General features: G+C 36.2%; 1 protein-coding gene across 1 annotated transcript; it reads right to left on the reverse strand.

The window, feature by feature from the left end:
- Positions 1-1324: 1324 nt before the first annotated feature.
- LOC139741246 (retinol dehydrogenase 8-like) lies at positions 1325-17187 on the reverse strand. The gene is made up of 4 exons (XM_071651843.1): positions 16923-17187; positions 15441-15620; positions 14484-14577; positions 1325-1652 (listed from the first exon to the last, which is right to left on the reverse strand). Exons 1-4 carry the CDS (start codon positions 17185-17187, stop codon positions 1325-1327), a joined length of 867 nt encoding a protein of 288 aa, XP_071507944.1.
- Positions 17188-18021: the final 834 nt, after the last annotated feature.

Raw genomic sequence — 18021 nt, forward strand, 5'->3', positions numbered from 1 at the left:
AAGCAACCAATACAACCATAGAGGCCTACATTACATAATTTTACAATAATAATATGCTGGAGTTCACCGATTCGGTCAAAAAGAATTGTGGCTGCTTTACTGCATTTCATTAACATTGAAAGCAAAAATCCACGCTGATTACGATATTACAAGACTTCTGATATCGAAAACAATATTCTTCCGACTTTCTTTACTAATGTCCACCGTTCTTTACTTTTCTTATCATTGGTGACCGAAGTCTCGACTGGTAACGACAGGAACCCTTACAGTTCTCTTTGCAGGGCGAGACATTAGCGGTAGCCAAGGACCAGGGGCCAGGGGCCCCTGGTCCAAGATTGACGTCGGTCCACCAAATTTCCGAAAAGATTTTTTTTCCCTTTTTCGTCGGCCCAATCTGGCAGCGCAAATTCAAATTAAAGTCTTATGTTTCATTTTATTTTGGGCCATTACATTTCTTTCATCTTGATGACATATTTGCTTCCATTTCCTGATCATGTCAAAGCACAAGGAATGCATACATGGTATTACGCTATGTGTGCAGGCATGTGTGTGTGTGTGTACCTCACAAAATGCTGCCATGACCGTGACTAATGCAATTCGCATATTATCCTAAGAGATCTCATGATTCACTGTACAATACATACTTAAGTCCCAATACAAAAACCACTAACAACTAATGAACTCATACAGGTTCTTATTCTATAATCTTAGTATCTTAGTTGTCTTAGTTATCTTAGTACATAAACTAAGTACCTTACAAAACAGTAGTAAATTCATTGGAATTTAATTATAGTGCTTTAAAGACGTGGAATCGCGACGTTTTGTAATAAAAAAACTGTTGACGTAATATGTGAAAGTAGTTTGTACTGTCATTACTTACCAAACATTGGAATGTGCAAATTACTGACCACATCATTATTTTCAGAGTAAGTTTATGGAAGAGGTGTGGGAAGACATTTAAATCTCCTCACACATTGACGAGTCTTGTTCTCGGTCTGATCCATAGATTGTAAGTGGTAAACATGAGAGCAGATTAGCTGCTTTAGGCTGAGCAAGAATTTTTGGCAATTATCTCTGAAACATCTATTAACATCTGAAACATCTATTGCTTTGTGAACGAACGGCTTAGTAACGTGGCTAACATAAATTATTAAATTGACTTGATACAGAAAGCAGAGCATAAATGTCCCGAGTGGGATGATGACACTGATATGACTGATTTGCGTGAAGGAGAGCTGATCGTTTGGCTGTCAGAAGAGAAAGAATAGAAGCAAAATGTGTGATGGATTTGAAACACTCCTGCCCGTATGATCGAACACACAATCTACTCAGCCCCAAACATCTTCCGCAGCAGGGCAATAGTTTTTTCCCCTGTAAGGTCGGTACTGGGCCCTTCCAGCGACCCCTTGATCAAGGGGTGAGCAACCAGGTGTCTGAAAACCGGGTAATCGTCCTGAACGCATTTCGTCATAATGGCGTCGACCACGTCGTCTACTGGACTGACTGGAGCCCATTTCATTCCGTTAAGAACGCAGCGCAGTTGACGTCGATCGATGTCGTGAATGGTTTCGTCACTGATCTGGGTCTCGATGTCAGACCAAACTCCTGTCGCCATTCTTGTCTTTATTTGAGCAGGCTCTACCATGCAAACCCTAGGGTACAATCAATAATTTTTGAAATTGAACATAGTGCCACAGACCACATTAGAACTGACAATCCCCCAAAAAACAACAACAACAACAACAAACAAACAAAAACAAAACAAACAAAAACCCACTAGCAACAACAAAAACAACTACTACCACAAAAAGTACCCACACTGGTCAGATAGACGTACTGTAGTTACAATGTACTGAAAAAAAAAAACGACAGTTGCCCCAATTTTAAAACTTATCTCAGTAAAATTCGAAACAATAACTGAGCGTGATGACCTGAGGACCTGGCTGAAAATGTATGCGTTTGTGTCTGTGCAACGGTAAAACATATCTCCTGCTGACATAATTATATTAACAAAAACTAACGCGTTATTTTTTGATATAATCTGTCATCATAAGATGGACAATGTTTAGCGTTTAAATAAAGATATACAAAGACATTGATGTCATATTGTAGATCTTGATATTGCAGCATGTTATCTAAGGAAAAAATAATTTCATAGAGACTGGAATCCAGGAATAAGGTCGATACCTTCTTGATTTTTTTTTTCAAAAATGATACTCGATTTGAGTTTTCAAAACAACAGAAACAAATAAATATGACTCAAACGGTAGAGGGATCTATACACTGTACATTTGACATCCGGATTAAGAGATGTATCCAGCAGTGGCGTATCTAGGGAAAACGGCGCCCGGGGCAAGCGCGAAAATTGCGCCCCTAATTTCTGAAAAAGTGTTCAACCCCAACCCGATCCCGGTATATTAGGGACTTTAAAAAAAGGTCCGCATGATATGCTTTTTCAAGCACCTAAGAGGGGTCTTTTGAGGGTGATTTAAATGAAATAAATTTTGATACATTTTGGCGAGCGAGCCGAAAATTTTTGTATTTCAGCTTACAAAACATGGAATTCATGTAATTTTTTCTTATTAAATCTTAAAATTCTAATCTAGATATAGTGACGGCCTTATAGATAACGATTTATACCAACAAACTAAGGACTTGAAGAAATACTCTAAATTAGTATGCGCGAGTCAGCCGAAATTTGTATACTTCTGCGTCATCATTACGTTTTGTTCTTATCTTCTTCTTTTTTTTGATAAATTTAGGCGAGCGAGCACAGCGAGCGAGCCGAAATTCTTTTGTATTTCAGCTTACAAAACATGGAATTCATGTCATTTTTTTCTTATTAAATCTTACAATTCTAATCTAGATATAGTGACGGCCTTATAGATAACGATTTATACCAACAAACTAAGGACTTGAAAAAATACTCTAAATTAGTATATATCCGCGAGTCAGCCGAAATTTGTATATTTCCGCGTCATCATTACGTTTTGTTCTTATCTTTTTTTTTTTGATACATTTTGGCGAGCGAGCCGAAAACTTGTGTATTTCAGCTTACAAAACATGGAATTCTTGTTGTTTTTTTGCTTATTAAATCTTACAATTCTAATCAAGATATGGTGACGGCTTTAGAGATAACGATTTATACAACAAACTAAGGACTTGAAAAAAAATACTCTAAATTAGTATGCGCGAGTATTACAAAGTCGAAATTTGTTTATTTCCGCGTCATCATTACGTTTTGTTCTTATCGTCTTCTTTTTTTGATAAATTTAGGCGAGTGAGCACAGCGAGCGAGCCGAAAATTTTTGTATTTCAGCTTACAAAACATGGAATTCATGTCATTTTTTCTTATTAAATCTTAAAATTCTAATCTAGATATGGTGACGGCCTTATAGATAACGATTTATACCAACGAACTAAGGACTTGAAAAAATACTCTAAATTAGTATATATGCGCGAGTCAGCCGAAATTTGTATACTTCTGCGTCATCATTACGTTTTGTTCTTATCTTTTTTTTTTTTTAATTTTGGCGAGCGAGCGCAGCGAGCGAGCCGAAAACTTGTGTATTTCAGCTTACAAAACATGGAATTCTTGTTGTTTTTTGCTTATTAAATCTTACAATTCTAATCAAGATATAGTGACGGCTTTAGAGATAACGATTTATACAACAAACTAAGGACTTGAAAAATTACTCTAAATTAGTATGCGCGAGTAAGTCGAAATTTGTTTATTTCCGCGTCATCATCACGTTTTGTTCTTATCTTCTTCTTTTTTTGATAAATTTTGGCGAGCGAGCCGAAAATTTTTGTATTTCAGCTTACAAAACATGGAATTCTTGTCTTTTTTGCTTATTAAATCTTACAATTCTAATCAAGATACAGTGACGGCCTTATAGATAACGATTCATACCAACAGACTGAGGACTTGAAAAATACTCTTAATTTGTATGCGCGAGTAATGAGTCGACATTTGTATATTTCTGCGTCATCATCACGTTTTGTTCTTTTTTGTTGTTGTTGTTAATTTTTGGCGGGCGAGCGCAGCGAGCGAGCCGAAAACTTGTGCATTTCAGCTTACAAAACATGGAATTCATGTAATTTTTTCTTATTAAATCTTAAAATTCTAATCTAGATAATAGTGACGGCCTTATAGATAACGATTTATACCAACAAACTAAGGACTTGAAGAAATACTCTAAATTAGTATGCGCGAGTCAGCCGAAATTTGTATACTTCTGCGTCATCATTACGTTTTGTTCTTATCTTCTTCTTTTTTTTTGATAAATTTAGGCGAGCGAGCACAGCGAGCGAGCCGAAATTCTTTTGTATTTCAGCTTACAAAACATGGAATTCATGTCATTTTTTTCTTATTAAATCTTACAATTCTAATCTAGATATAGTGACGGCCTTATAGATAACGATTTATACCAACAAACTAAGGACTTGAAAAAATACTCTAAATTAGTATATATCCGCGAGTCAGCCGAAATTTGTATATTTCCGCGTCATCATTAGGTGATCCGAGTATCCTCTCGGATCACCTTCTGTTTTTGTACGGATTCTTTCTTCTTCTTCTTTTTCTTCTTATTTCTCCCCAAAAGTTGTGTATCGATTAGCTCAGAAAGTCCTCTTCCTATCAATTTCAAACTTAAACCATATATGTATCGTCTCCCAAAGACGGCAATCGAACTAAAATCAAAGTGATCAGTCGACCGTGACGTCACTATGACGTCATTATATGAAAACACATTCTCAATCATATCTCATTAATGGAATGGAATTTTTCAATGAAATTTACGTCACATATATTTCAAGTCAAGCGCATTCTACTCATATTATCAAAATTTAAATCTATTATTAAAAAGTGCGCGTACGCGCGCGTTGAAATATTTGTATGCTCAAATCGAGCTCAAATTTTTTTTGCACACGTTTCAGACCATTTGGAGCATTTTTTGAAAAATTGAAAAAATTGGACGGACGCGTACGCGCGCGCGCATATACGCACGCACAGCTCATATGCAATAGAAATTTCCCGTTTTTTCACTTTGATCCGATACCTGAAAGATCAAGGAATATTTCTACCAAGTTTCAAGTCAATCGGACTCAATATGACGTCATACGGGCCCGTCAAAGTTGAAATTCCGCGCGCGCGTCAATGGCGATATACAGTGCAACAATGCCAAAAAACTACCAATTTTAAATCCAATTTTACTCGTCAGGATGGACGGTGACCCCCCATTTTCTTTACATATTCTGAAAGCTGATGAGTTGTACATGTTATTTCATGGGGTGGCAATGCTGAAAAAATGATTAAAAGGTATCAAATTTCTTAATAAAGTAAAAAAAGTAAATTTTCAAAATGACGTCATCAAATTTCAAGTTCATTCAAGCATATCTCACTTATTCTTTAGTTGATTTTCGTTGAAATTTCAATATGTTGTAGCTTATTAAATGGTCTTTCAGATATATAATAACAACAATTTGATTAGATGACGGCATCACCTCGTAAAAAGGGATTAAATGTAACATTGTTAAATTTGACCAGTTTACGTGTTATCTCTATGGGAGTGCAGTTTTTCTGGAAATGAAAACTGACATGACTATCTTTATCGAGCACTAGCTCACTTATGCTTCGGTGAATTTCTCCCATATTTTAGTATGTTGTAGCTGAGACTTTGGGCTATCGTAAGTGTGCCCTTCGTTTTTTCATACGGAGTCGGCATCATGCCCAAAAACTTGGTTGAAATTAAAGCTTATCTTCCATGTATTTTCATATTCCTTTCTTTCTGCAACTTTCTTTGCAATAACTCAAGAAAAACAAGCTCTATCAGCCCAATATTTTGCACATGTTTAGTTTATGTCACGTACATTATTTCATAAAATAACAACTACTTGATCGGGCACCTTCTTGGGTATGTAAATTAGGGTCAAAGGTCAAAAATGTTTCATCCTGTATCTTGGTGAATACATGTCTCATCTTTCCCATATTTTGCACACGTAAAGACCATGTTACAAGGATCATTTCACAAAATAACTACTTTTTGCTCAGACGCCATCTTGTCTGTGCAAAGTAGGGTCAAAGGTCATATGTACTTCTTTCTTTATCTTCATTATGACGTGTTATCTCTATGGGAGGGAATTTTTCTAGATGTGAAAATTGACATGATTGTCTTTATCAACGACTAGCTCAATTACCCTTCGGTGAATTTCTTCCAGATTTTAGTATGTTGTAGCCAATGTAATACTCTTTAAGTTTGGTTCAATCAAAGTTTTAATCGGATGATGTCTTCACCTCGTGAAAATAGATATAATGTAACCTTGTCAAATTTAACCAGTTTACGTGTTATCTCTATGGGAGGGAATTTTTCTGGAAATGAAAATTGACATGACGGTCTTTATTGAGCACTAGTTCACTTACTCTTCGGTGAATTTCTCCCAGATTTTAATATGTTGTAGCTGAGACTTTGGGCTATCGTTAATATTTCTACAATTTTTCATAAGATGCCGAGATCACATCAAAAAACTTGGTTGAAATCAAACTTATCTTCGATGTATTGAGATATTTCTTTCTTTCTGCAACTTTCTTTGCAATAAGTCAAGAAAATCAGCCCCTATCACGCCCATATTTTGCACATGTTTAGTTCATGTCACGTACATTATTTCATAAAATAACAACTACTTGATCAGACACCATCTTGGGTATGTAAATTAGGGTCAAAGGTCATAAATGTTTCAACCTGTATCTTGGTGAATACATGTCCTATCTTTCCCATATTTTCCACACGCAAAGACCATGTTACAAGAATCATTTCACAAAATAACCACTTTTTGCTCAGATGCCATCTTGGCTGTGCAAAGTTGGGTCAATGGTCAAATATACTTCATTCTGTATCTTCGTTATAGTGTATACCGAATTTGGTACCAAAGATGGCAGACCTGACTCTCTTTTCTAATTGGGAATCCAAACATTACACGGCCAATGTCTCTAAACACAGATGAAACCTATATGGTCATGCCTATTGCGATCAGGACTCGAATCATCGATTAAAACAAATCGGATCACCTAATTTGTCAGTCTTGACAAATTCCAAGTCTAGTTAGGTGATCCGAGAATCCTCTCGGATCACCTTCTGTATCTGTACTGATTCTTTGTTCTTCTTCTTCTTCTTCTTTATTTCTCCGCAAAAGTTGTGTAGAGATAAGCTCAGAAAGTGCATTGCCTATGAATGTCAAACTTATACCATATGTGTATCATGTCCCAAAGACGACATGTCAAGTAAAATCGTAGTGATCAGTCGACCGTGACGTCACTATGACGTCATTATATGAAAACACATTTTCAATCATATCTCATTAATGGAGTGGAATTTCTCAATGAAATTTACGTCACATAAATTTCAATTCAAGGGAATTCTACCCATATTTTCAGAATTCCTCGCATCGTAAAGACGTGCGCGTACGCGCGCGTTGAAATATTTGTATGCTCCAATCAAGCTCAAATTTTTTTTGCATACGTTTCAGACCATTTGGAGCATTTTTTGAAAAATTGAAAAAATTGGACGGACGCGTACGCGCGCGCACATATACGCACGTACAGCTCATATGCAACAGAAATTTCCCGATTTTTTACATTTATCGGATGTCTGAAAAGTCAAGGAATATTTCTAGCAAGTTTCAAGTCAATCCGACTCAATATGACGTCATACGGGACTGTCAAAGTTGAAATTCCGCGCGCGCGTCAATGGCGATATACAGTACAACAATGCCCCAAAACCGCCAATTTTAAATCCGATTTTACTCGTCAGGATGGACGGTGACCCCCCATTTTCTTTACATATTCTGAAAGCTGATGAGTTGTACATGTCAGTTTATGGGTTGGCGATACTGAAAAAGTCATTCAAAGATATCAAATTTCTTAATAAAGTTAAAAAAGTAAATTTTCAAAATGACGTCATCAAATTTCAAGTTCATTCAAGCATATCTCACTTTTTCTTTAATTGATTTACGTCCAAATTTCAATATGTTGTAGCTTATTAAATGGTCTTTCAGATATATAATAACAACAATTTGATTGGATGACGGCATCACCTCGTAAAAATGGATTTAAAGTAATCTTGTCAAATTTGACCAGTTTACGTGTTATCTCTATGGGAGTGCAGTTTTTCTGGAAATGAAAACTGACATGACTATCTTTATCGAGCACTAGCTCACTTATGCTTCGGTGAATTTCTCCCATATTTTAGTATGTTGTAGCTGAGACTTTGGGCTATCGTTAATGTGCCCTTCGTTTTTTCATACGGAGTCGGCATCATGCCCAAAAACTTGGTTGAAATTAAAGCTTATCTTCCATGTATTTTCATATTCCTTTCTTTCTGCAACTTTCTTTGCAATAACTCAAGAAAAACAAGCTCTATCAGCCCAATATTTTGCACATGTTTAGTTTATGTCACGTACATTATTTCATAAAATAACAACTACTTGATCGGGCACCTTCTTGGGTATGTAAATTAGGGTCAAAGGTCAAAAATGTTTCATCCTGTATCTTGGTTAATACATGTCTTATCTTTCCCATATTTTGCATACGTAAAGACCATGTTACAAGAATCATTTCACAAAATAACCACTTTTTGCTCAGACGCCATCTTGTCTGTGCAAAGTAGGGTCAAAGGTCATATGTACTTCTTTCTTTATCTTTATTATGACGTGTTATCTCTATGGGAGGGAATTTTTCTAGATGTGAAAATTGACATGATTGTCTTTATCGACGACTAGCTCAATTACCCTTCGGTGAATTTCTTCCAGATGTTAGTATGTTGTAGCCAATGTAATACTCTTTAAGTTTTGTTAATCAAAGTTTTAATCGGATGATGTCTTCACCACGTGAAAATGGATATAATGTAACCTTGTCAAATTTAACCAGTTTACGTGTTATCTCTATGGGAGGGAATTTTTCTGGAAATGAAAATTGACATGACTTTCTTTATCGAGCACTACCTCACTTACTCTTCTGTAAATTTCTCCCAGATTTTAATATGATGTAGCTGAGACTTTGGGCTATCATCAGTGATTCTTCATTTTTTCATACGATGCCGAGATCACGTAAAAACTTGGTTGACATCAAACTTATATTCGATGTATTGAGATATTTCTTTCTCTCTGCAACTTTCTTTGCAATAACTCAAGAAAAACAGCCCCTATCATCCCCATATTTGGCACATGTTTAGTTTATGTCACGTACATTATTTCATAAAATAACAACTACTTGATCAGACACCATCTTGGGTATGTAAATTAGGGTCAAAGGTCATAAATGTTTTAACCTGTATCTTGGTGAATACATGTCCTATCTTTCCCATATTTTACACACGCAAAGGCCATGTTACAAGAATCATTTCACAAAATAACCACTTTTTGGTCAGATGCCATCTTGGCTGTGCAAAGTTGGGTCAATGGTCAAATATACTTCATTCTGTATCTTCTTTATAGTGTATACCGAATTTGGTAACAGAGATAGCAGACCTAACTCTCTTTTCTAAATGAGAATCCAAATATCACACGTCCAATGTCTCTAAACACAGATGAAACCTATATGGTCATGCCTATTGCGATCAGGACTCGAATCATTGATTAAAAAAAATCGGATCACCTAATTTGTCAGTCTTGACAAATTCCAAGTCTAGTGTTAAACTTCCCGTTGTCACAAAAAATTCTTTTTGCTCAAATGTTGTGTAGAGGTTAGCTCAGAAAGTCCTGATCCTATCAATGTCAAAATTATACCATATATGTATCATGTCCAAAAGACGACAGATCTAATAAAATCATAGTGATCAGTCGACCGTGACGTCACTATGACGTCATTATATGAAAACACATTCTCATTCATATCTCATTAATGGAATGGAATTTTTCCATGAAATTTACCTCACATATAGTTCGAATCAAGGTGATTCTACTCATGTTCTCAAAATTCATTTGTACTCTTAAAACGTGCGCGTACGCGCGCGTTGAAATATTTGTATGCTCCAATCTAGCTCAAAAGTTTTTTGCACACGTTTCAGACCATTTGGAGCATTTTTTGAAAAATTGAAAAAATCGGACGGACGCGTACGCGCGCGCACATATACGCACGCACAGCTTATATGCAATAGAAATTTCCCGTTTTCTCACCCCGATCGGATGCCTGAAATGTCAAGGAATATTTCGACCAAGTTTCAAATCAATCCAACTCAATATGACGTCATGCGGGCCCGTCAAAGTTGAAATTCCGCGCGCGCGTCAATGGCGATATACAGTGCAACTATGCCAAAAAACCGCCAATTTTAAACCCGATTTTACTCGTCAGGATGGACGGTGACCCCCCATTTTCTTTACATATTTTGAAAGCTGATGAAATGTACATGTCATTTCATGGGGTGGCAATGCTGAAAAAATGATTAAAAGATATAAAATTTCTTAATGAAATAAAAAGAGTAAATTTTCAAAATGACGTCATCAAATTTCAAGGTCACTCGAGCGTATCTCACTTATCCTTTGCTGATTTTGGCCCAGATTTCGGTATGTTGTAGCTTATTAAATAGTCTTTCATAAATAAAATAACACAGTTTTGCTTGGATGACGGCATCACCTCGTAAAAATGGATTGAACGTAACCTTTCAAATTTGGCCAGTTTACGTGTTATCTCTATGGGAGTGCAGTTTTTCTGGAAATGAAAATTGACATGACTATCTTTATCAAGCACTAGCTCACTTATGCTTCGGTGAATATCTCCTAGATTTTAGTATGTTGTAGCTGAGACTTTGGGCTATCGTAAGTGTACCTTCGTTTTTTTCTTACGATGTTGGGATTACGTCAGAAAACTTGGTTGAAATTAAAGCTAATCTTCGATGTATTAAAATATTTCTTTGTTTCTGCAACTTTCTTTGCAAGAACTCAAGAAAAACATACCCTATCACCACCATATTTTGTACATATTTAGTTCATGTCACGTACATTATTTCATGAAATAACAACTACTTGATCAAACGCCATCTTGGGTATGTAAATCAGGGTCAAAGGTCATAAATGTTTCATCCTGTATCTTGGTGAATACATGTCCTTTTTTTCCCATATTTTGTACACGTAAAGACCATGTTACAAGAATCATTTCACAAGATAACCACTTTTTGCTCAGATGCCATCTTGTCTGTGCAAAGTGAGGTCAAAGGTCATATGTACTTTTTTCTCTGTCTTCGTTATGACGTGTTAACTCTATGGGAGGGAATTTGTCTAGATGTGAAAATTGACATGATTTTAGATCTCACTTACCTTTCGGTGAATTTCTCCCAGATTTTAATATGTTGTAGCTGAGACTTTGCGCTATCGTTACTTTGCCCATTCCTTTTCATATGACATCGAAATCACGTCGAAAAACTTCGCTAAAATTCAAGCTTAGCTTCGATGTATTTTCATATTTCTTTCTTTCTGCAACTTTCTTTGCAATAACTCAAGAAAGACATTCCCTATCACCCCCGTATTTTGCACATGTTTAGTTCATGTCACGTACATTATATTGTTATGAACACCATCTTGGGTATGTAAAGTAGGGTCAAAGGTCATAAATGTTTTATTCTGTATCTTCGTTATAGTGTATACCGAATTTGGTACCTAAGATGGCAGACCTGACTCTCTTTTCTAAATGAGAATCCAAACATCACACGGCCAATGTCATTAAACACAGATGAAACCTGTATGGTCATGCCTATTGCGATCAGGACTCGAATCATCGATTAAAAAAAAAAATCGGATCACCTAATTTGTCAGTGTTGACAAATTCCGAGTCTAGTTACGTTTTGTTCTTATCTTTTTTTTTTGATACATTTTGGCGAGCGAGCCGAAAACTTGTGTATTTCAGCTTACAAAACATGGAATTCTTGTTGTTTTTTTGCTTATTAAATCTTACAATTCTAATCAAGATATGGTGACGGCTTTAGAGATAACGATTTATACAACAAACTAAGGACTTGAAAAAAAATACTCTAAATTAGTATGCGCGAGTATTACAAAGTCGAAATTTGTTTATTTCCGCGTCATCATTACGTTTTGTTCTTATCGTCTTCTTTTTTTGATAAATTTAGGCGAGTGAGCACAGCGAGCGAGCCGAAAATTTTTGTATTTCAGCTTACAAAACATGGAATTCATGTCATTTTTTCTTATTAAATCTTAAAATTCTAATCTAGATATGGTGACGGCCTTATAGATAACGATTTATACCAACAAACTAAGGACTTGAAAAAATACTCTAAATTAGTATATATGCGCGAGTCAGCCGAAATTTGTATACTTCTGCGTCATCATTACGTTTTGTTCTTATCTTTTTTTTTTATAAATTTTGGCGAGCGAGCGCAGCGAGCGAGCCGAAAACTTGTGTATTTCAGCTTACAAAACATGGAATTCTTGTTGTTTTTTGCTTATTAAATCTTACAATTCTAATCAAGATATAGTGACGGCTTTAGAGATAACGATTTATACAACAAACTAAGGACTTGAAAAATTACTCTAAATTAGTATGCGCGAGTAAGTCGAAATTTGTTTATTTCCGCGTCATCATCACGTTTTGTTCTTATCTTCTTCTTTTTTTGATAAATTTTGGCGAGCGAGCCGAAAATTTTTGTATTTCAGCTTACAAAACATGGAATTCTTGTCTTTTTTGCTTATTAAATCTTACAATTCTAATCAAGATACAGTGACGGCCTTATAGATAACGATTCATACCAACAGACTGAGGACTTGAAAAATACTCTTAATTTGTATGCGCGAGTAATGAGTCGACATTTGTATATTTCTGCGTCATCATCACGTTTTGTTCTTTTTTGTTGTTGTTGTTAATTTTTGGCGGGCGAGCGCAGCGAGCGAGCCGAAAACTTGTGCATTTCAGCTTACAAAATATGGAATTCTTGTTGTATTTTGTTTACTAAATCTTACAATTCTAATCAAGATATAGTGACGGCTTTAGAGATAACGATTTATACAACAAACTAAGGACTTGAAAAAATACTCTAAATTAGTATGCGCGAGTAAGTCGAAATTTATTTATTTCCGCGTCATCATCACGTTTTGTTCTTATCTTCTTTTTTTGATAAATTTTGGCGAGCGAGCGCAGCGAGCGAGACGAAAATTTTTGTATTTCAGCTTACAAAACATGGAATTCTTGTCTTTTTTGCTTATTAAATCTTACAATTCTAATCAAGATACAGTGACGGCCTTATAGATAACGATTCATACCAACAGACTGAGGACTTGAAAAATACTATAAATTTGTATGCGCGAGTAATGAGTCGACATTTGTATATTTCTGCGTCATCATCACGTTTTGTTCTTTCTTTTTGTTGTTGTTGTTAATTTTTGGCGGGCGAGCGCAGCGAGCGAGCCGAAAATTTTTGTATTTCAGCTTACAAAACATGGAATTCGGAATTCTTGTGTGAACACAATAACACAATAAACATTGTTATTTGTCCGTGTCATCATCATGTTTTGTTTTTATCTTGTTTGATTTGGTTTTCTGCCCCCTTCTCCCTCCCCCCCCCCCCCCTCCTCCTCCCCCGTCCGGGCAAGTTTTTTTTTTCCCTTCTTCTTCTTCTTCTTCTTTCTTTTTTTTTCTTCTTTTTTTTTTCGTTTTCTCGTTTTTTTGCGCCCCCAAGGAGTGGCGCCCGGGGCACGTGCCCCCCTTGCCCCCCCTAGATACGCCACTGGTATCCGGTACATTTTGATATCATATCTTGGTCATTTCCAAACAGCTATAGAGTTAGATAAAAATACTCCAGTCTTCTCTTAAAACCATACGTTTCGAACTTGAGATCTGGGTTTAAATCACAAACACATATAAACAACGACAACAACAACAGCTTACAAATCTACGTGAAGTTATCACCATGTATATTGTTGTGTTTCGCACATTGTTTACAAGGTGAAAGAACTTGTTTGATTTTTGTTATAATGTCCACAAATGAGAAGTATGGAAATAAAATGAATTGAATTGAATTGAATTGAAGCAAGTGTTATCTAAGTGAAATTCAATGAAATGTCATTTTGAGTGCTATTCTGACATTCACAAGACGATGCGCTAACATACTAAGCAATGGGAATGATAATGCACTTGTCGTTATAATAATACTAATTTATTAATAATAGTGAGACTCTTATAAAGCGCTCATTTCTACCTAAAAAGATACTCAAGGCGCAATAGAACAGAGTACATATTGTGTCACGTTACAACAGTATCACAGAATAGTAAGACAATAAACCAACGAACACTATATACGTACACATACTGTACATACAGGTATAATACAATATTGTCAATTTAAATTGAAAATATTGGTCTTGAGATTCTTTTTGAAACCATCAATGGAAGATGCTTCTCTAAGAGATTTTGGTAGGAAATAATTAGTCTCTTTTCGTCTTTACAAACTTGAGTTGTACCAGAAATTCCGTTTTGCTGTCACCTGATATTGAATGACTTGACAGCGGGGAGCAGCGATTCAAAGAACCCTTCCACGGCAAACTTGGAGGCGCTGTACACCTCACCGTAAGGCACGCCTGCACATCAATATTAGAAGATACATGTATAGGTGTATTTATACATCTGGCGACGAGTTGCTGGTTTTCCTGGGCAGGGTCACACAAACACACGCACACACACACACACACACACACACTCAAACACACACACACACACACACGCACACACACACACACACAAACAAACACACAATACCATCAATGACAGAACAGAACTCAAGAAATGTCGTTGAAGAACACGCAAATTTTGGGCACCCTGACATTTTGTCAAGTGATTTTTTTTTCCATTTTACAGAGGTACTTGTGGGTGCTTTGCAATATATATGAAGATAATTCAAGAGATCGGAATCAAGAAACCAAAAGGCGCTAAATCCATTGAAAAATGACGGATTTAGCGCCTTTTGGTAACAAGCTAGAGGAATGTATGTATGAATGTAATGTACGCATCACATACCTCCAAAATGCCACCAGACTTTAATTTGTAATAATAAAGGACAGATGCAAGTAGAAGAGGCTCTAAGCAGTGCTTTAAAATGACATCAACTCAATAAAAAATACTTTCTTAACCCATCTACACTGTAGGTAATGAAAAGGGAGTAAACCATTGTGACTTTCTGTAATTTACAGTCTACTCATGCGGTTATTGGTTTGGGTTGCTTTTATTTCTGTTTTTTTTTTGCAAATCACATAACAAAAGTATACATATATTTAGAAATTAACATTACACTTACACATTAAATGGCAAGAATAACTGATAGAATGGAGTTGTAAATCTATTGCACAATGACATGTTCATTGCATTTGTGTAGAGACGACATGTTCGGAATGACGTACTTTGGCAATAAATATTTACGCAGGAGACTTTTATATTTTTACCTTACCTCTCACTCCCCCAACGCTGGTGACACTGATGATTTTTCCCGCCTTTTTATGTTTCATGTTAGGGAGTACGGCCAGGGTGAGTCGGATCGTGCCGATAGTGTTTACGTTGAATATACTCTCTATCCTGGCACGTGACATGCGCTCTGGAAGCCCCATAGTAGCAACTCCGGCTACGTTGACTTAAAAAAAAAAGAATGGGAAAAAAAATCACGAGCAGTTTGTTAATGACAAAATAGATTTACCTGAACTACCTGAACTACTATCTATGATGACCCCCAGCCTCTTTGCGGACGATTAATATAATTATGAGCTTCGGGCTACCTCGACAGCGCTCCTGCTGGACCCTCCACGTCGCCTTCTCCTACTTTGGGGTAGGAGCGCCATATATTTTGAGCAAACAATTCGCGCGGTAAACTTGGTATCAATACTGCGCTTCGCGCTTTTCTTTTCGTAACCTAGAGATATTATCTCATGAATATTATCATTACACAGGCTAGGAAAGCCACTGATTCGCTCTTGAATGTGCATAATTCGGTTGCCATCAAGGAGAAATCTCTTTGGTTGCCATGCACTTAGAATGCGCTCGAGAAACAATACTCTGAAATAACCTTAAACAAATTACACTGAACAATGTTGATGACACAGGAGCCTCACATATTTTAGAAATGTGGCAGTGCAATTCCATTACAATACCGCTTGCTTGCAAGTTCACCCGTGTATAATCTATGCATGCCTTCTTCTTTTGTTCTGCTTCCTTGAGCCACAACTCATGAATTCTTAGTATGAGGCAGCCATGTCCTCATCCTTGTTCATTTGTTTTAAATTTCAAAAACATTCTTATTTATCATCCCAATCATCACAAATTCTGAAACTCTGCGATTCAGTTTAACTTCTTTAAAGTTATTCATAATGTAAAAATCAGAAAAAAAATCATTCGGAAGTCTCCTTTAACATGTTAGCGAAGATGTAAAAATTACAGTACGCAGTGTAATTCGGTTTAATTGATGTAATTGATTTTAGATGGTGTCTCTAGTGGTCTTATACAACACGAAAACAAGCAAAATCAACAAAGTCAAACACAAATTTATTAACTTTTTTTTTTACTTCTCTGCACTCTCTTTTTGGGAGAGACGTACCAGGGATTGGTCGAATGCCTTAATCTGTCCAAAATCAATAAAAATGTAGGCCTAAAAGTTTTTAGAAAATCTCGTGAACTCACCTGGTCTCTAGAATTTGCTGTTAAGAATTAGTGAAGAAACGATTAAAGGTTTGTGAAAATTGAAAAAATACCATTTGAAACTATACATTAGCAAACTGTTTATCGTCTGTTTATTGTACATTTCATAAGGACGGTGAGACACTGCAAAGCAGTAATAGCAATAAAGAAATGGCGGAGCAATGACGATGCAAAATGTCAACTACAAAATTATTGCGCACATCGTTTCAAGAGTAATCTGGTCATGCCGTTATAATATACTCACTGAGAATATCAATGCGTTCGTATGTTTTAATGGCATCATCAACTACTCGTGTGATGTCTTCATCCTTGGTGATGTCCATCTCCTTGATGAAGATTGTCTTATCAATAGTGTCCCCAACGGCGGCAACCAACTCGGCCTTTCCTGCCATGTCTTTGTCGGTTGCAATGACAAGGTAGCGTTGATCGGGGTCTTGTGCGAGACGTCGAGCCATAGAGAATCCGAGACCCGACGAACATCCAGTCAGAAGTACTACTTGAGGAGCCATGGTAACCTCACGAAATTCACTCCGCGCTTTTGAGCAAAACAGAATAAGATAAGAGGTTTGGTTTTAGGAAAGTCATTTGCTATCGTATAATAAGTAACAATAAGATAAGTAATAACACAGTTCTCAGAAGAATAGCATGTTACTTTGACAGTTATGAATAAAATCTTTGATACTCTCGATCATAAAACTCTATAGACAATTCTGGTAGGAGGCTCAGATTATTCATGACGTACTATTACATGTAAAGTTAGTATGATGAGTAAACATGATCAGAAAAACACTTATTCCTACTATTCACATTAAATAATTCTACTAATTTTATGCCATCACAGTAATAATTACCTGAATTATTTTGCCTACATAACCGAAGCCTACAGCTCAGGCTTTGCTTCAGAACTGTGATCAACTAGTCAGCTATTGTTACCATGTATTCTATCTTTCCCCAGAGTGACCCGATGAGTGGAAAAAGATACCTTCCTTTCAGTTCTTGTGAGACAGGCGTTCCTAAACCCCCCCCCTTTTTTTTTGTAATGCAGGCACTTTCCTAAGCTCTACTTCGAAAGAATGTATTCTAAGAACTTCTAGAAAACACCCCTTTTTGCAGCTAGGTCGGTTCTGCTTTTTTATTATATTCCTTCATTCAGTGATAGTGTATTTCACATGGTAGAATAAGAAAAGGAATGTATTTGGTCATACAATGTTATGCCTTCATTTATTTTTATCACAAAAATCATTCTAAAACCTTTGTTATAGTCTGAGGTACAATACTATCAAAATCTAAAACATATTTGACATTATTACACACACTATTTTTATCTATTAAAATTGCCCCTT

This window comes from Diadema antillarum, unplaced genomic scaffold (assembly GCF_040938485.1).
Source record: "Diadema antillarum isolate AM-2024a unplaced genomic scaffold, OU_Dant_1.0 seq00000912_RagTag, whole genome shotgun sequence".
NCBI lineage: Eukaryota > Metazoa > Echinodermata > Echinoidea > Diadematoida > Diadematidae > Diadema > Diadema antillarum.